This window comes from Pelmatolapia mariae, linkage group LG23, assembly GCF_036321145.2.
Source record: "Pelmatolapia mariae isolate MD_Pm_ZW linkage group LG23, Pm_UMD_F_2, whole genome shotgun sequence".
Lineage (NCBI taxonomy): Eukaryota > Metazoa > Chordata > Actinopteri > Cichliformes > Cichlidae > Pelmatolapia > Pelmatolapia mariae.
In genome coordinates this window covers 12,051,195-12,072,366 of record NC_086246.1, presented here as the reverse complement: position 1 = coordinate 12,072,366, position 21,172 = coordinate 12,051,195, and the positions used below count along the sequence as shown (strand labels likewise).

The 21,172-nt window shown below is 39.8% G+C and overlaps 1 protein-coding gene across 1 annotated transcript in view; it reads right to left on the bottom strand.

Annotated features, from left to right (window-relative positions):
• The window catches only part of zranb3 (zinc finger, RAN-binding domain containing 3), a 117,066-nt gene that overhangs the window by 90,790 nt on the left and 5,104 nt on the right, over window positions 1-21,172 (bottom strand). The window contains exons 3-5 of the mRNA XM_063466374.1: window positions 10,135-10,153; window positions 9,690-9,868; window positions 4,600-4,831 (exon numbers count right to left, since the gene is read on the bottom strand). Of these exons, the coding sequence (XP_063322444.1) occupies window positions 4,600-4,831; window positions 9,690-9,868; window positions 10,135-10,153 (430 nt within the window). The remainder of the gene's footprint in view (window positions 1-4,599; window positions 4,832-9,689; window positions 9,869-10,134; window positions 10,154-21,172) is intronic.

The following is a 21,172-nucleotide window of genomic DNA, read 5'->3' as shown; positions in this document are numbered from 1 at the left end:
AGTGTGTGATATCTCACTGTCTGATTTCTGAATGAATCTCTTTATAACGCCAATGATCTTCTCATTGCTTGCATAGTTTATCTTATACAGTTTCTTTCTAACAACCTTTATCTTTTTATTTAAAGAAATGAAGCATAAAAATGGGGGTTTTGTTAGTACAGCTACACTGATATGGCTATGGAATCTATAAAAGTAGATGTAACTGTTGTGATATTGGTTTTTGAAGTCTCGAGTTGAGCATTTGGCTTCTGATGTGTTGTTTTTTTTTAAACCAGATGTCAAAAGCAAAGGAGTGGATGTGACTGAGAATCCAAGGGCACTGCATCCTAATATGTAGCGACTTGCTTTATGCTCTATTTTCTCCTACATGGGACTATAATTTACGAAAATGAACACTGATGTTTTAAAGAAGACTTGAAACTAGTGATTGAGATTATACACTACTTAGGAAAATGCTAACTGAGATTATAAACAAAGTGAGAAGTAACATAGCTTTCTCATAGACTTCTAAAACCTCAGACTGTTTAGGAGCCAGTAGAACTGCCCCCTGCTGGCCATTACAAAGAATGCAAATGTAGGACACATCTGCACTGCCTTTACTTCACAGATCCTGCATCCACTTCTTTTATATAGTCTATGAAAATGCTATAGCTTATGAAGAATAATGCTAGCTAGGGTTAACAAGCTCGACTATAGTATTATTTAACTGACATTAGTTAAGCAAGGTGACCAGCTGCCGGGTCTAACTTTTAACTCTTAGAAAGAAAAGTAAAGCAAACACAGTCTCCTGATTTAGCACGTATGTATCCTTGAAACTGCTGGCTGTTTTAGTTCCCACCTTTTTGCTTTTGCACAAAGTAGCATGAGCTTTTTTTAGCTTTAAACAGAGACCTTACCAGAGCTCATGATTAGTCTACTGTCATGAAGTACATCTTCTCTGTAGCTTACCCAAGGTCCTGCTGTCCTTCGCCTAGTTTACCAGCCCTGCGTTGTGCAACTGTGTGGTTATTTGTGTCAGCACCAATTAACCAGGTCAAACCGCTGTGCAGTCTAACAAGGTGAAGAAAATGAAACGAATTTGAAATTTTAAGGATGTGGACACAGTCGACTTACTCCAATTAAACAGCTCCTGGCATAAAGATTATCAAAAGATCTTTGCTTTGCTTGATGTCGCAAGACAAAAGACAAGCTGCTGCTGTCTGTCTTCAGTGGACGTATGTGACTGCAGGTAAAGAGCGTGTTTATATCACAGGTTGCAACAAAGCTCACAGAATATTCACGTGATGTGTATGTGTGTGTGTGTGTGTGTGCAAACATCAAGGCTGCTGTTTGAATGCACACCATCCCTGACAGTTTTCCAGTATATGCAGCAATTTCTCAAGTAATGACAGTTAATCGTCAGCAGCTACACTGACGAGCCCTATTCTAAATTCAGCACTTGTTCACCGGGAGCTTTGCATCCCCCCTCACGCCACTGATATAATAGGTGGGAGGAATGAGGGCACATCATGAACGGTGCAGCATGCCCTGAGCTGTGTGCTAACTCGATGTCAGAGCCACAGTGAGTAATGATGGCAGCGAGGAGACTGGCACAGAGGCAGGGACAGGGCTTATCAGGTTTATGCTGTGGATGATAAAATGTTATATTCAGTTTCAGATTCTAGTGGCAGGGAGAAGGAAGGAGAGATGATATCTAAAAACTAACCTCACCACTGCAGGCGGGCAACGGCAAAGACAGGATAGCATGTGTCACGCACACACACGCCGAAGTCTATAACACACATGCGCGCGCACACTTTTTCGATGATACACCTTCTCGAGATTACTTGCGAGTACTAACTTTACTTCGTTTTGGAATTAATTATCCGCCTGAATTTCATCAGTTAATTATCATGATCGGGTCTAGGCAATAATTAAGTTTCCCTCAAAGCAACGTGGCAGTTAGATGACAGTGTGATCCAAGCAGAGTCCCACATAAATAGTTTAGCATATATTAGTCAGGAGGTTGATTATTAGCTCACTGATAATGAAGCTTCTATATATGAACTGCTAAATATTTATATATGAAGCCTCTGTTTCTAATAAATTCCTATCAAAATGTTGGTAATATTTTATATTATTTCTTCAACACATCAAATGAAAAATAAGCAATGAATTGATTCTACTAACAAGTGTGTGTGTGTGTGTGTGTGTGTGTGTGTGTGTGTGTGTGTGTGTGTGTGTGTGTGTGTGTGTGTGTGAGAATGCTGACATGTCACTCTTTGAACCACAGAGATCGAGCTCTTTTGTTGTTCAAAATCTAATATCAGCATCAGTTAGCGAACATGTTCCTTCATTAGTGTAAACACACACACACACACACACACACACACACTGTAATTGAGTCAATCTTGCAGAGTCCGTCCTGCTGCTGTAAATATAAACTGGAGCACCAAATGTGTATTAATCCACAGCTAAAAATAGTCCCCCGTGATACTAACATTTCTTTTCCTTTTAAAACATAAAAACACATATTTATTATGTTTTTGAAGAGATACAATGTGGAGTAAGCAAGTCTTAGCAATAACAAGTCAATGTAACAAATTTGGGGACTTTAACTGATAATTACTAATAAAATATTAACTAAAAAATACTAATATGATGCAATACATTATTTATGTTGAAGATGAAGCAGTTTGGGTTTTTTTAAAGTTGGGTGGAGGTTTCAATTTCTGACCGTCTCCTGTTTGGTTTGAGGTGGGTGGGTGTGGCTCAGCTGGAACATAGTGATGTCAGAAATTAAATTGCACCAATAGGCAGAGACCAACACACACACTCCCAGCAAAGCAGATTATCTGGGTTTTTTTTAATTTGAACTGTATAAATAGTGTCTCTGAATGTTTAGTATACTCTTCATCATTGATTTTTTTCAATTTTACAGACAAATGTTTTTCTGGGTCTTTAACCTCCTAGGACCTGGCGTCCACATATGTGGACATCACATTTTGGGACGTCTAGACCAAAATACTTAATTTTTCTCTACAAGGGCCTGATATCCACTTACAGAGGACATTATACTGCCACTGTTCTATCAAAATTTGAAACGAATGTCCTCATATGTGGATCTCATTTTACTCAAAAACAAAAATTAGGTAAAAAAAAAATCTGGTAATTTTTTGTTTTTACATTCTTTAGGTCCCAATCAACCCAAATAGCAAAGAAAAATTAAAAATGCATGCCATGAAAGAGCTCGGGTCTTAGGCAGTTAATGTGGCTCTTCTTAGTTTCTCCACTGTGGTGTTATTTAACATATCTTTTACATAAATGTGCAGAGCACTTTGGAAACCTGTTTAGAAAAAAAGACCGTAATAAATAAAGTTGTAATGTTTTTAATATGCAGCACAGACATTCGGGTGGGAAAAAAAAACTTAAATAAGATACACCGCAGGTTACGAATAATTATGGGGCCTCTGTGTATGTGCGTGGGTGGGTGCGTGTGGTTGTGTGTGCACTGAAGGAAACAGCTATTCTCACAATTAGGCTGTTCTGTACAGTGTGCTAAAACAAATTATTCTTAAATGTTGCACTGAAATTGCAAAAAGGAAGGAAAAAGGGGGCTAAATTTTTATAGAAGATGATGAGAATTAGCTAATAAACACATGAACTTTCATCAATTATTCATTAAGCCAACATCATGACTATTTAAGCAACACAAACACAGTAAAAGCTAAGAGTTACTCTGCTCCCGAAGCTGCAGAAGATGACTGGAAGAATTGTGGGAAGTTTAAAATGCCTAAGCACACAGCTGTATCAGAGTACAGCGGACACAGTGTTTGTTATTGATACTGTATTGTCTCTTCACATTGAGACGGTGAAAGGATTTTCTATTCACGACGTCTTCTTCATCTTCCTTAGCTGCAGTGATGGAATATGGCTGTAATCTACAGCTTCAATATAACATATATAAAAATGATATAATAAATCATTATGGAGAGGGGATTGGCTCAGCCGCTCTCCAAACACCGTTGTCCTGTGAACAGCCCTTCTTATTGTCTTGAAATTCAATAGTCCCCCCCTCCTCCTGTGCGTTTCTTTTTATTACTTGTCTCATTTATTGCGGTGCAGTGTCTCTTCATATCGGGCTTTGTAAATGAAGTTTTTGCAACAAAGGTTATTGAAATAAGACCACGGGATCCTGGAGGATAAGTGACGCCGGAGAGAGTTAATTGGCTTTTTGAATGTCGGATCCGAGCGTAGCCTGCTCTGGAGCAAGTTACCATGGCGATCTACCTGCGCTGCACAGTGGAGCACCTTTGTGAGCAGCCAGAGCTGAGCCCCGAGCTGGCCTGCTAATCTCTCCTCACAAGTGTGGGCTCAGGATTCCTTTATAAAAATCCATCTGTTCCAAATCTACTGAATGCAGCCTTCTCTATTTAGCCACACTGCTCCCTCCTCTTCAGCTCTGTGTTTAATTTTTCATTAAAAATTCAAAGCGGGGTTTGAAGGAACTTTGAATCTGCCGTGTCATTTGGTGAGAAAACAAAACAGCTTACTCCAGTTAAATTTGTATCCTTTCCCCCTGAGGCGTCATTAAATTACCATTTAATCAAGTTTTATTACCTCCTCAGGTCGACCCAGAGCAGGGGTACCGGTGAGCAGGATGGCGCGCTTGGCGCTCTGAATGAGAGGAACGAGAATCTTCGTCCGCGCTGCGTTCCTGGATTTGAGATAATGCGACTCGTCCACCACCACCACGGCAAACCGTTGCCCGCTCAGTGCCTCCACCAGGGGGCGTGCATCTGTGGTGAGTAGGCCATAGCCCAGGACCGTCACTTTACTGCTACCAATGCCCCTGAAAGGATAACAGCATACACATAAAAGACCAATAAAAAGAGTCACTTCTTTTAATGGTTTTTGTTAAACCAGTAGTGTGAAACCAATACAATAATGGGAGACAGAGATAGCTAACAATAGCCAAAGTAAAACGGGTAAAACTAATGAACTTTAGATTAAAAATGAATAATGTGTTTATTACAATGTGTATCTGTAAACTACCGAAGATTGTGACACAAGAAACAAGAATATTATCAGGTTTCTATGGTTACAGTGAAACTAGTAACTCCGTGCTTGCTGTTTGTGCTTTTTCAATGATTGCTGTGTAACTGTTTTATTGACAATAAGGCTCATAAAAAGACCAAAACCAACAGTCTGTTATACCATCTCACAGCTCAGAAATAGCCCAGAATTGATCCTTTTTTAAAAAAATATTTATTAAAAAAAAGTTTATTTAAAATATGCTCCAAAATCTTAGTAACTGACTTTTTTCCATAGTGCATAAATAAGCAGAAAGTAACTCATAATGGGTGTGTATATGTGGAGGGGTGGGGGGCTAAAGGCTAACTAACAATTGACTGTACATTGTAGCCTCTAAAAGCTAACGGAAGCTTTAGACGTTAAGCTTGGGCCACATGATCTAAATTGTATTTAGTTAAAGATTTCCTCAAGTAGCTAACTGCTTCAAATAAAAGAGCTACAAAGTAAAAGCCAAAGACACATTTAGCATTTATATTGGAGCGTCAAACATTTGAGGATTAGTATCCAAATATTTTACTTAAGTATTATATATAAGATTGTGTCCAATTATTAGCATGACAGGTTTAAATCAAAGGTGTTACAGCATCTGTCAAGAGTATTTCTGTATGGATTAGATATGATTAGATATGATTAGATATGATTTCTGAGCCTTCCTCTCAAACCTACTGCATCCATATGTGAAAGTAATTCTACAATGAAAAACAACAGACACAGTTTTTTTAAGGCTTGTTAAACTCCTAAAACATGTCTGTACTACAGGTTTTAACAAAAGGAAATCATTTATTATTTGAGGCGTTTAGCAACTATTTAGCCACAATAATAATGTGCGTAAAAAAACACACATGTCACTCGTTGTTTTTAGCTGTATGGTACAAATAAAATATAATGTTTTTGACCTTGGGTACACCAACAGTACTTAGAGTATTTATTTATTTATCTAATGTCAATTTATGGGTGATTTTCATGGAGTTTGTTGGCGATGAGTATATCACTGTAGCTTTTGAAGAAGCCCCCTTTAAAAGTAGTAAACGTGTAGTTTACAGCTTACAGTCAGGATTGTATACACACTCGACACCTGTTTAAATGTTCGGGTGTTATTGACTTGGCAACTGAGCCCTTAAGGTAATGCAAACCAAGCTGTTTAAAAGAGCCTATGGACTTAAATATGTGTCAAGGCACACACACACACACACACACACACACACACACACACACACACACACACACACACACACACACACACACACACACACACAAACCTTTCATCCATCTCCTTTTTTACGGCTTCATAGCAATTTCTATATTTTTCAGCTATGGTATGTGCAGCTCTGACACGGGTACACAGGCACAGATAAACAAACAAACACACAGGCGACATTCAGCTGCATGAAACTCAATAATGATCTCTGAGAAATCAAAAACATTTCCAGCATCTGTCAAGCTTTAATTCTTTGACTTCGCCACACACGCAGGCGCTCACAGACACACATTTCCAAGCTGAAATAAACCTAAGGTGCCATTCATGTTCTACAAAGGCACAAGTGAGTCAAAATACCGAGAGGAGGTGCTGCATAATTTTTTCTTGCTTCCTCGTTCAGTCATTAACACATCCAGTTCAAGGACACATTTTCCCCAGAAGGCTTTCACAACCTCTTTGCACCTCATCTGTGATGCTGGGAGTGCCCCCCCCCATCTAATCCAAGTCACAAATATAGAAAGTTTATGTCATTCAAAAATTAAAAAGAAAAAAAAAAACTAGGGGAAAGTTGAGAAGATGAAAAAGTAGCTGTTTTCTAAGCTTATATGCAACATTAATCCACAATACAGAAACCTGAATCAGTGCAAACAAAATGAAGCACGTTCCAGCAACAGCATTTTTCCTTCCTGCGTGGGAAAAAATAAATAAATAAAATAAATTCAGCTCTTGTTCAATATCGCAGACGTCGCCTTGACATGATTTGTCTGTCAGCGCTGTCAAACATCGGCCCCTGCTGGCTCTTGACACCAGGGGACACTTTGAGATTAATTTATCGGGCCCAGCTTTGCCGTCTATCACGCTGCCTCCGCTTCACACAGTGTGACCGTGAACGTTCGCGCTTTTATTACGTCTTTTTAGAGTAAATGATTAGCAGAGGGCCGGAGAGAAGAAGTCGTAACAAGAGATGTTAGATGCTGCTGTGCAGCTTATTGTAAGGGCAACGACGCTTTAAATTCAAGTAATGGCTGCCGCCGTCCACCCGCACAATACTTTGCATGGATATTATGAGTCCTGAAGAGTGAGCTTCTACACAGGAAAACCAAAGTTATCAGTGGAAACATGGTTAGTTTACCATTAAATGTATTAGCACCTAGGGATGGGTATCAAAAACCGGTTCTTGTTGAGAACCGCTTCCCACTGTTTCAATTCCTTGGAATTGTTTGCCATTTTTGCAAACAATTCCAAGGTTACCTTTATTTGGCAATAGCTTTATTGCGATGTCTGATGTGTTTGGTTTCTTTTTTGTACCTGTTCATTTGAAGGACCAAAGTGTTTTGGGGGTTCCAGTCGCCCCGAATGACGTCACCACGTTGCGGAGCGTCATTTACCTGGCAGGGTGCCTAAGCAGCTCAAATGCTCAAAAGTTTGTTTATACTTTACGAGAACGGATGACAACAGGGCAACTTGCAATACTTGCAAAGTAGATATTTCATTTAAGGGAGGAAACACTACGAATATGCAAAAGCATTTGCTCACAAAACACACGATAACCTTAAATGAATGTCGTGTTTTTAATTCCGCTCCGGACTCGTGAATCTCAACCCAGCAGCAGCGGTAACGTTTGCACGTCCTCTCCCGTTAATGCGGCAGGTAAATAATCAACTAACAGTGCATATTATGTTAGCGCGATCTGCCTTATTACAAAACCTGCCATTACTGTGCATTTAGGTGACAATGATGAGAGAGACAGACAGAGTCTGGCTGGCTCAGATGCTGGCAGTTCTCGCTGCAGTCTACCGGTAGCGTCTCCTTTCAGGTCAGGATAGACGAATGTGCAGTGACTAAGTTTGTGGTCAAAGGCTTGCACCCATTTGCCACAGCAGATGCTCCCGATTTTCGGTAAGTGAATGTGTTTAATTGTAGGCAGGGACATTACTGGATATTCTTGTGTAATTGCTACAGAATAATTTATGTTATACTTTGTTATTGCTACAGAAGAATATTTATTTTATTATTTTACATTTACAATTTTTTTCCTGGGGACCCTGTGACACCCCATTGAAGAGCCGTAGGCTGTGGATCTCTTAAGATCTCACTGTTGGGTTTGTAAGGCCATGTTACTCCTAAATTTCTATCTTGTTCAAAGAGAAGATATAAAACGAAGTTCTAAGCTAATCGACCTTAGTGTTCTCCTTTAAAAAAAAAAAAAGGGATCGATAAAAGAATCGATAAAGAATCGAATCGTTAAACAGAATCGGAAAATGGAATCGGAATCGTGAAAATCTTATCAATACCCATCCCTATTAGCACCAGACATTCTTTTTTTTGGGGGGGGGGGGGTTTGAAACCAGAGAATTGATAATAAATTATATTCTATAAAATCAAACTACAAGCCTTTCTTTTAGAGCTACTTACATGTATTAAAAAATATTTTAAAACCTCTTAAAATGAATCAAAGCTGTCCACAGAGTGGAAGGAAACAGCTGCCCAAAATTCCTGTGTATGTTCTATCAAAGGACTATCAGCCGAAGCTGAACTAAAGTCAGGCCGTACCTTCATGCAGTACCACTTTGTGCCACAGCACGGTGTATTGAGTCAATATATTTAACCAGTAAAGCGTGATGTTTGCTTAAAAATGTATTGTGCAATTTAATTAAAGAAAAACCAAAACTCACACTGATGGTGTTGAAGTCAAGAACTCACAAACTCTCATGTATCAAACATGATACACTTGGCGTTACAGGGTTCAAAAACAGTACCTTTAAGTACCTTCATGTGATTTTTAAGCCAGTATCGACCTTCCCTTCTGCAACGCTCTGTAAACGAGACAGCATCGAATAATGTACACGCTAAGTCACACCACAAAACAAACAAAAAATGAATAATTCACCATCTATCCAGAATTTCACAACCACGGTAGCAGTAATGTGCAGTTTGATGTTACAAACCGCTGCTTTAATAAGCTGTTAAGCTACCGTGGTCTTTGTCATTGTGACAATATTAGCCTTTCATTTGGAGTAGAACAAATTTGAATTTGCTTATTCTATATTTAGGAGATGATTCAACTTGATCTTAAAAATACATTTTAATAAGGACTGGCTCCACCTGTCGAGCGGTATTTGTGAACAGATGGGAGCATTTAAGAATTAAGGGAGAGAGATCAGCCTTCAGGATGTGGTGGAGACCAAAAATAAACAGAAACTCAATTTGATTTTTTATTTTGCTGTTAAATGTAAACAAGCAGCTATTGTATTTAGAGCTTTAGTTTAATAAAATAGTCAAACCAGCTTTAAGAACGTCAGAAGAGTCAAAACCAAAATTTAGTCCCAGTAAAACCAGACACTAAGAGGCTGACATGAGTATGGAGGTGGTTTTTAGGGATGAAGGTCAAACGGGGTAATGTGGTGAGATGACCTACATGGTGTGGCTCTTGTTCTCCACCAAACTGATGTCTCCAGGCTGCAGCTCGGGGATCCACCTCTCCAGCTCTTCGATCCAGGGGTACTTGAGGGACGAGGGCACCACCACCAGGAGGGGCCACTCCTGCCTGAAGGCGTACGCCACCGCGATGGCCTGCACGGTCTTCCCGAGACCCATCTGGGCCCACCAAACAACAACACATGGCGAATGGGGAGAAAAACAAGTCAATTGCGCACTGACTCTGTGGCAAATTGCATATGACGGCTGAGCTGATGTGAGGCCCAAGAGTAATAAGGTCTCAGAATGATTCTAGTGTCAAAACCGATTAAGCACGTGGGAGTGCAGCAGAGGGCTGACAAATTAATTTGGAAGGCATGCAGCAAACTCTCAGGTTCTTTTTTTTTGGAAAATAGATTTCCTGAGCCAGCGTTGTGTGTGCTTACCTCATCGGCAATCATACATCTGTAAAACAAAAGAAAAAACTTTATCAGACAGGTTTCACACTTTGTAGAGCTGATGAGAAGGTAATGGCTTCTATATATGACAGACGTTATAGTTTACATATAAAGACATCAGGCCCTCCAACCAGAGAGAATCATTAGAGAAGCCTTAATAACCTGCAGTCACACCTCAACGTCTCAGACTTCTGTGGGTCATGTACACAAAGTAAAAGTTAACATAAACCAACAGCAAGGGGTTCTGGACATACAACAAAACTAAAACTACTAATGTACGTCTGCAGGACTTCTTGCTATTCAATATTTATGTTGCTGTTTCTGTCGAGTTTGAGATACTGCATCTAATGCAGCAGAGTACCTTTGCAGACCACAATGTTTATGTATTTGGGTTCATTCAGTTCCTAAAAACAACAAAAAAAAAACTTGCTGACTGCTGTAGAAGCTGGTGTTCCACTCTCTGTCTCGTAGGCAGCAACAAATTGAATTCAGGTCAATTCATTGGGGAGAACTTGAGCATTTTTATTTCTATTGAGTAGTGTTATTTGGGATTTATGGTCCCGCGTTGGTGCCTGTTTGTCTAACTCTTTGGCTATGCGGGGACAGGGACTGTGGGAATTCAACCAACAGTCCTTCAAAAAGCCAACGGATATGACGATACACGTAAGTAGAATTCTGATTGGTTGAAGAGTTGACTTGAACAGGAAAATGAGTCATGGAGCATACCACAAAGGAGAAGAAGCAAGCTCTATACTGGAAGTATATAAATAATAGAAGCCATCAAATCAGTATTTTTTGGTAAAAATGTTGGTATACACCCGCCCCCAACAATATATGGCCCCGACGAATACGGGCACATTATTACTGTAGCACAAATACAACATACGTGATTCATTCCTATATTTTTGCCATTTACTGTACAGTGTAGTACTCACACGCTGTGCGTGAAGATAAGTGCAATGTAAGAGGAAAGCTTTAAAATGTAACCATTAACATTTAAATCAATTAAAAAAAATTATACTTCTTTTCCAAACATGAGCGTTACACTACCATCATGGAAAAGCTTTTGGCTCGGTACATTCTCGGTGAGAATGCAGCATTATGACTAACAAGAGCTGAAAAAAATAATCAATTAATTCCATTAGTCAGTCTACGGAAAATGGGCAGCTGCTATGACAATGAATTAATCATTTAATTATCAATCAAAAATAGCTGATTTACTGGTTGCTTATAATTATGGTCCTAATGTTGTTTACATCTGAAATCCAAGCTTTTTATGAGGGGGAGATGAGCCATGACTGAACCTATGAATGCTCACCTAACGTGGCTCTCTCATATGACATTGTTTAGCAACCGAACTATGTTATGGATTAACAGATATATCTGCCAAATACCTGTAATCGGTCAGTATTACCCCTGATGTGGTTAGCTGGGATTAGTTGATATTCCACTACTGTCACATCAATTCTGTGCTGACTAAATGTAAAAAATAATGTGTTGAAAAGTTAGTAAGTCGATTTTATTTATTTAGGTCATTTGTAAAATCCTTAAATTCAAATTACACACATTCACATTACATACATAAATATCAAAGAAACAACCTATTGCAGAGATCAGCAGTTTCCAAAAACTTGACAAAAGAAAAGTAGGTCTTAAAGAAAGTCGCAGCTGAGGTTTGTCTGAGGTCACTTGGGAGGTCATCCCAGAGTCTTGGTGCAACACCAGCAAAGGCACGACTCTCTTTTGAAATAAGCTTTGACCACCTGGTGGTTAAGAGTGATGGGGAAGCAGACTTTAACGATCTTGAGGGAGTGTAACACAAGACCATTTAAGGCTTTAAACACAAACAGCGCTGCTTTATGCGCCATCCTGTAATGCACAGGAAGCCGATGCAAGGCTGTCAATGCTGGAGTAATGTGAGCTGTCTTTTTTGTCCCAGTCAATTATCTTACTAAGGCTCTTTGTATCATAAGTAAGCTAGAGATGACTAACTCTAGTACACAGTGCGTTACAGTAGTCCAGTCTAGATGTACTAAAAGATTGCATAGCCTTTGACAACTCTGACGACAGCATTTATTCGTTTGTCAAGTTTCAAATTTGTGTCAAAGAAAAAATGCTGCTGAAAATGGTATAGAGTACTGAGTATTTTCCTGGGTTTTCCTAGTTTAAATTCAGGTATTGTGACAACTTTTTCTGGAAGTATTTTGCATTTAGGACAAGCTATGTTAACCGAGAAGAAATCGCATGCAATGAGTTCTGCAGACTTACTCAACTGACTGAAAACACACCACAAACTGATGATTCGTGTATGAAGGCCAAGAAAAGCGATGACTGCCAACATTAATTGTCCAACGACTCACACAGCCATAAAAGCGAGCCAGCGCACGTCAGCGCACCCATCCAGCTCACAAACACGCGCCGAAATCACCAACGCAATCACCAGAATGCGTCTCCGCTAAAACACAGCGAGTAATGAAGGCTTTGGGAAAATAGTCAGTAAGAAAGACTTTAGGACACTGTTAGGAGATGCACTCAGGCCATCACAGTGTAAAGAATAATAGTGACAAATAATTGTGATAATCATGTTGATCATAACCGTGCAGCCCTGCTTACTATCTAGTCTTCCATTCATGCCACACATTGTAAGGTACAATGAGAGTGTGACACAGTCCTTGGCTCAAGTTGTCGCTGTGGAAAAAGTGCAACTAGATCAACCTCTGGTTCTCCCTGCCCAGTGGGTTTGGGCCCATTGTCGTGACCTTGCCTATTCATAAATGCTTCCAACATCATGTCAGAGCAAACAGTGCGACGGAGCAGCTCTGAATGCCTCAGACACCGTCTCTCATTATTCTTTCTCCTCCTCCCTCTCTTCCTCTCCCCATCCCCGCCCCATTTCTCTCTTTCAGCTGAGGAACATGATTAATGTGCACCTTGCCACTGGTGGTTTTTCTAATTGCCAGCACACCGGCCCAGTCAGCGCAATGCACACACACACACACACACACACACACACTGTCACACCAAGCGTCTGTGAAAAATGCACACAATAGACATGCAAAAATACACACCAGACACACACACACGAACAAAAGGAAGCACACACATATATGGATACAGTATATGTGCTTGCGCATCCAGCCGCCCACACACACACACACACACACACACACAGGAGAGGGAGTGCAGCTGGGGCAGGTGCTTGCCATTTCTCAACACATTAATCATCCTCCTTTAAATAACCTGAGTGTCGTCTTGACGGTTTGAGACTGCGAGCATGCTGCAGTGCTGTTGCCTGACGACGGCACGCTCTCCGTCACAGCACCTTTCTAATGTTATCTCTGAAACCCACAAGCCCCAAAGTGTCAGGAAATGGGCTCCGGCGCCTCCCAAGCTGGCAGCGATGATTTGATGACTTTGACCTCTGCGCGATGAGGCACGGTGCGGGCTCGGCGTGTAACCCCAATCTTCCAAAGCCCCGTTAAGGCTCTCTTCTGAGGACTGGACCTGTGCTGCTCTCTGGTCAGTGGAGAAAACTGCTCACGAGGTTAGACGCTGGATAAAAGGCTGACTTAAAGGGTGCTCCAGAATGGGCTCACTCTGATTGCGCACACAGTTACGGGTTCATAGTGCAGTCTTGCTCTATAGTGTGAATCAAAACAAAGCAGTAAATGTTGAGGCAGGTTCTCACATGTTTTGATAGCATCTATGCCTTGAAAAAGGATATTATAAACCTTAGTTAAACAAAGAAATGTTCAGCTTTTGCCCCCGGCTTTTTTGTGCTCACCCAAAACTGTCAGAAAGCCTTTTTAGTTCTCTTTTTTCCCCACAAGGGAGAAAAATCTAATTAAAAAAAAAAACAAAGCTAGTGTTTCCCAAAGTAATCATAATGTTTTGCTGTTTTTATTGTAGATTTTTAATATCACTACACCTCTGCTGAACTATGTTTTTTATATTCTGTTTTCAGCCACTTCCAGAAAGAAAGGAAGAAGCAGCAGACAGAAAAATAATCACATTTAAAACAGCAATGACCTCTAAAGATGCCATTCTTCAGGAGCTCTGATTACAGATAATAGTTTCTGTTCATCATATAAAAACAGCAAGGACTGAAAGAATGCTGTGCAGCATTTGAGAAGAAATAACATGATTTTCTTGTTGAAATTGAAAGGTTGCTCATTTCAGGATGTCCAGAGGTTTTGCTGCTACATTCTTACTATTGAGGATGTAAGAATCCTGCACGGCAGAAAAAGCCTCCTTCTGCTAAACCAGACTCAAAGTGAGGGTCTGACCTTTGGCCGTGCAGTCACCCCCACCACCGCAATCAAATGGCCTCGGTCCTCTTATTGAGTGATGAAAGAAATCTTGGTTTCATCCATGATTCAGGTTTAAAATGCCATAAACAAATCAGCTCAGTTATCAGTACTGGCATTTTCCATTTCAGATAACTTGCACAATTACCGTCATCAAAAGTAGAGTCAGTCGGCCATTTTTAGCCTGAAGTTGTTCAAAAACGCAGCAGCCAAACTTCCTTGCTGCTACCAAGAAGCGAGCCCATGGCTGTGCTGGACTGGCAGTTTTGTTTTTGCTTTTAAAACACGACACGAGCCTGTCGCCAGGACCAAACTGGATGGAGCATTTTCATTCCTCGGTCCTAAATTGTTGAACAGTTTGGGATCCGCAATTAGACTTTTCCCTCTCTTGATGTTTTTTAAACCTCTGTTCTTCTCCTCTGTCTCCTAATGATCATCATGGAGCCGTGCTCTTTTCAATAAACACCTTTCTCCTTATTTATAGTGTTTTAAATCACGTGTGTCTAATCTCACTGTAAATCACTTTGGTTAGAGCAGCTGTTGCTTTTAAACGCACGCTATAAATAAAAGACTTGATTTCGTAACTGCTAGCTAAAGTTAGCCAACTTTCATCTGCTGACTCTTTAATGTTTGCATATGTGCTATGGCCAATGCTAGCTTTTGCCACACATTTACATTCTCTTCATTTCAGGACAAAATATCGCGGCTGCCTGATGCTCACAAACTGATATCGGATCATGTGAAGACAGATGCTGCTTTTGGGTTTGAAAGTTAAACTATGGACAAATTCAAACTTGGTGAACATGGACACAGGTGAATCTGTGCAACTTAATTTCATTAACTTTTATTAAGATGTACTCGATTTTATAACTTTGCACTTTGCAACTGCCAGTCTCTTGCCACAAATTAAATATAATATGTTCCTTTTATGGTCTGTAGGTGTAGGCGTATCTGTGCTCTTACATTATGAACTTCATTTTTTTTTTTTTTTGTTATGTTTAATCATAATCTTTTTGTTCTCCTGAGTCTATTACATTACATAAAGTATATGAATGCACTGTAAGTTTGGCCATAACAATGCATTTATTCTTAAAACATTATCAAATGATTAAGTGAACGTATTGTTTATGTTTCAATGTGTTAAGTGTTTCTCAAAAAAAATTTTTTTTTCTCAAATACACAAATTGAACCCAGCAGGGTGGAACATTTATTTATGATGTGCCACCTCCACACTTTGTTTCTATAAAAACCTCTTTACATCCTGGATGGATACTGTCCAAACAATAGAAAGTTACCTATTAAGGCGACAGGTTACTAATGGTGGGTGAAATTTTTCATGCTGTTTAATGAAATGCATCCCCTGCTGCTTTCACAAAACAAAATCTATCCTATTATAATGATAAAAAAATTATAGCAAATTTCATGCCTTATTGGGAAGAAATGGAATTTAGAGCACCTTAGGAAGCAAATATGAAAACTAGTTTTTTATTTATAAGGGAGATACAGGACCCAGTCACTCCCTTTAGATTACTGCTAAGACGTGTCAAAAAACAGTCTAATTAATAAATTGCTGCGTCGTATTATGGCAAATGCAAAGCTTGATCCATACTAGAAAACAAAAGTAAGTATGATGAACTGTGAAGGCATTCAGGAGACAAAAGGTTGTGATGTTTAAAAGATGTTTGCTTTGCTGCGTCACCATGCCTGTCTGAATGACAAAGGAACTGCTGCAGCGCTACTTTAAACTTTGAAACTTTTTTATTCAGTTAAATTCAGTTTCATTTATGTAACACTAAATCACATCAGCAGCTACCTCAAGGTGCTTTATACTGTAAGGTAAAGACCCTACAATAATACAGAGAAAACTTCCTCTATCAGACAACCCACTATGAGCAAGCATTTGGTGACAGTGGGAATGAAAAACTCCCTTTGAACAGGAAGAAATTTGTTATCATTTGCTGCCCTTGCTAGTAGCAGTAGCGGTCTGGACTTTCCTTTGCCTCCAGAGTGGGAATTCAATTCTTTGCGGTATATATTAAGTTACTGCAAGCATTCCTCAGAGATCCTGGCCCATGGTGACATGATCACACAGCTGCTGCAGATTTATCAGCTGCACATATTTGATGCAAGTCTCCTTTTACTTCAAATCCATTGCTGAATTGAGATTTGGTAATTGTGGAGGCCATTTGAGTACAATGAACTTATCGTCATGTTCAACAAAGCGGTTCAAAATGATCTGAGCTTTGTGACGTGGCACCTGGAAGCAGCCATCATGGATACACCAATAGCGGTTGTTTTCCATTACATCAAGTACCACCTAATGTGTGTGAGATCTGCATGCAGCACAGACACTACAACAAAGGAGGATGTCAAAAAGATGGTATACCTGCTGCTCAGTGTATGACTTTTTCTCTCTTGGGGACTACGGTGTTGTGTTTTTTTGTGTAGCCATTTCCCTTGTTGGCAGGTTTCAAAAATGGCAGTGCCAATTTTCGCAAAGCAGATGCTCTCGTGACTCATTGAGTGATGGCACTGACTACCGAATTATGGCATGCAGTCTGTTGAAGTCACATTTTCAGATCACCTCAGATTCCTTGGAATCCTAGGTACCTTAAAAGTACCAGGTACTTCCACCTAATGGAAAAGCCTAAAAACCATGTTGAGCCATGCCATGCCAACCCAAGAAGGTACTAGTGGAAAAGGGTTATGTGGTTGTAAAGGGATGGACATGGTCACCAACAATTCTCGGGTAGGCGGTGACACTTAAGTATGTCAGTTGTTTTCAATGGGCCCAAAGTGCGCCAAGAAAATATCCCCCACACCACCACCTGAACCAGTACTACAACAAAGGATGGATTCACTGCACATGTCAAAACCATCTCTGACTTTATCCCCAAACCACTCAACCTGAGTTATCTGACTGCTCTCTTGCTGCCTCCTAACACACCTTCCCCCTCTTCAGCCAATAGTAGCAGTGGAGGCAGTTATTTTTAACCTGGGCCCAGACTGTTCCAACATACAGATCTGATTCTTTATCACCTGTATGTTTGATTTGGCAAAGCCTTAACCCCGAATGCCCTTCCTGACACAACTCTCCCCATTTATCTGGGCTTGGGACCAACACTAGGAGTACACTGGCTTGTATCCCCTGTGGCTGGGTTACACTGACCCCTGACATCAACAAGTCTTTTTCACCTGGGGAATTGGTGCTCACTGGGTTTTTCCTCTCCTTCAGAAACCCTAAAGATGGTTGTATGGGAAAATCCTAGTAAAACATTTTGTCATCATCTGAAAAACTGCCATTCTACATTCAAAGACACTTAAATTACCTTTCTTCCCTATTCTGATGCTGGGTTTGAACTTCAACAAATTCTCTACCATGTCAACATGTTACCATGTGACTGGCTGATTAGATATTTGAATACTACACAGCCTACATAAGTGGCCGACACCATTACCAGCATTTACTCTTATGCTGGTGTGCTGAGGAAACAATGGCACCAGACGACGATGTCAGAGCTAACTGAAGTTTCATTTCTAGGATGATGCAGAAAGGTTTTGCAGTTACAGTGTACCAGTGGCACAGACTTACTGTATAAATCTATTTCTATGTGCCAAACAAAATGTCAAAGAGCCTGTGAAAGGGCCTGAAGGGGAGGTTGTGTTTAGGTAGGTGTTTGCTGAAAAATGGTGTAGTTATTAAGTCAAGTTTCTAAAAAATAAACTCTTAATAAGTAGATTCAAATAAGATAAAATACACTGACTGTTGCTGATTTAGTTGTGGGGTTTAAGGTTTCAGAGAAATGCTCTCTATGAATGATATCCATCGAGCACCAAGCCTCATTAGCCCAAATGATTTTATGAAAGCACTCTGTGTACAGTCTTTATATTAGGAATAGTTATTATGGTTCTGTAAATATGGTTTAAACTCATGCACCTACATTTATTCAGAGAACAAAACTCTATATGTGGGCCATTACAGGGAGAAAGAATACAGCATTGACCTCCTCTGGCATCAGCACAGCATTTCTTATTCAATAAAAGCAGAGGCAGTTCCTTACAATAATATTTAGGACAAATTAGAGCAGGTTAGACTGCAGCACATGGCTGGTTTCAAGCTATGGTCAACACCTTTCATCACCTTAATGAAAGCGACCAGGAGGTCTTAATGGACGCACTTTAACTCAAATTAATGCTGTTGTTTTTTTCACTACCTGGCTCGGCCCACTCAGAGCAGTATTTTACGTGTACGCTTCTTTAAAATAGCCGAGTCTATACAAATGTCAGCACTTAAATGGCAAACTTCTGCCCAACTTTCTAAACAATACAATCAACCACATCTCATGGGTTTTTATTGTCATACGGTACCGCAACTTTCCCACATTATCCCCCATCTAGCTCCATAAAATTCACTCACCCTCCTACACAGGCCGATACAGCCGACTCCATAAGTATTTGAATTGCAACAACATTTGATGTTTTGCTTCGGTACTCTTGATGCTCTGGATGTGAAAAGAGACAATGACTATGAGATTTAAAGGAAAAATCCGCCCACGTATCCTCCTACGCTGTTAGACATCCAACATCAATCTATGATGTTCAGTGCATTTCAGGAGGTATTTTATAATGAAGGGTTGCCATTTATTCTTCGTCTGTCAGCCTGCCTTGTCTAGTTGCATTTCAGGTAGTGATTTCCTACATTTACCAGAACTGTTATACCCCTTCCTAAAAATCTAGCAAGTCAGCTGCTGCATTATTGCATTTTGGTCTATTCATGTTAGTAGGTAGAAATATTATTTCCACCTTTTTCACTGTGATATTCAGTTGAATATTAGTATTCATTTCAGTCTCTTTCCAAGGAAACTGAATGAAGAAATGAAGAACAGCAGGGTGGCTCAAATACAGAGAGAATGATCAAGGTTTCTGCCAATAGCAATTGCATTTTAGCTCGTGGTCTCTATGTTCTCAAGGTAAGATTTTAACCTCTTAGCCTCTTTTGATGTCTACTGTTGCAAATACAGCATGTCTGTAAATGAGAACCGTAACAAGACGGACCAAGCCCATTAAAATTTGCATTTCTCCATGTACTCAATATCTAAAAGCAATAATCTGCACTTAAAAAGAAATAAAGAAAACAACAACAAACAAGCATCCAGCTAGCTAGCCATCATAAAAAAAGCATAATAGGCATTTTCATTAGCTTTTTTTTTTTTAAAAAAGAAAAACACTAATGGTTAGACCCAGTGTCATGCAGTGATGGAGAATCTGTAAAATAAAGGTCCATTCATGGAAGCTAAGCAGTCAAACAAAGACAGTTTTAGATCAGCTTTATAAGCTTTAGCTTAGCTTCATTAGCTAGCCAAAAAAAACTAACAACTAAAAAACACAGTAGGGACCAGCTAACTACACTAAATAGACAAAGGTACTGGGCCACCTATACATTACACATGTAAAGCATGCTTTCAAAACTGTATGTAAAGGCAGACTGTGTGGCTGGATGCATGATTTTATACAAATGTGGTGTGTTCGAACACTTTTGTCCATGTAGCGTAGCTTACTACCTAAAGTAACTGCACAACAAGGCTCAGACAGATTTTCTGGTTGATCATTTCTGCTTTTAACTTTAAATACACATAACAACAGAAAAAAAATCATGTTAACTTTATGTGAATAAAGCTCAACAGCTGCGTCTGTTAAATCTGTGGCTATTACTTTCATTCCTCAAAAAAATCCAAAACGGTGTGGTGTGCTGACTGGCTTGGAATACATCTGTTAAAAAACCCTGTTAAAAAAACAAAAAATCAAACTATTGCTGGAAGCCAAGCTTTTAATAATCAATTGATAGTATTAGACTTTGGCAAATACCTGCAGCTCTGTCCTAATATTTACCAGATATGGAGAGTTCATCCTACATCAGCTCCAATCTGTGTTTCAAGTTAGGATTTTCTATATACAACAGTTGATATTTTCTCATCTGAGTTTAGTGTGGAAATATGATACAAATAATTACGCAAGGTTGCCAGCCAATCAAATACAGGGGTTTCTTTTCAGTATATCTTAATATTTAATATAAAAAAAGTGTTAATGCCTCCTTTCTTGGCATGCATTACAGTCATGTGAAAAAAGTGTAGACACAAACAGAATCTAAACGGAGTTAGTGCTCCAATTTCATTGTTTAAAAAGATTACTCAAAGACTCAAAAGCAGATTTGCCAATTTTGTATTCATATTTTTTGCTTAATATTTATTACCACCACACCAAACCTGACATGCCTGTTATATGTGTTAAGTAATTAAAATTATCTTAATCACAAAAAAAATCACAACCTCCCGCTACCTGTAGTCTCTTCTGCTAATACCATTTGTGCTAGTCTCCAGAGAAAAACGGTGCCTGCGCTGCTCTTCCTGCCACACTGATGCCAATTGACTGAGGTAGCTGTCCACACGGTGCAGTGAGAGCCAATTGACTCCTGACCCAACGTGTAACAAAGCACTGCCTCCCAGTGTTCCTGAATCAATATGGCCGCGCTGCATCAAAGCAGAGCCCCTCAGATTGGCTCCTCCTGCGCTGACCTTCCCGAGAACCCACATGTATATCGACTGGTCAGGGAGGAGGAAACGGGCAAGTCCCGGTCAGTTCCTACAGTTAATGCTCCACGCATACAAACAGTTGGGGGCAACTCAGAAGCTTTTTGTGAATACCCGTTTTCATAGCTACAG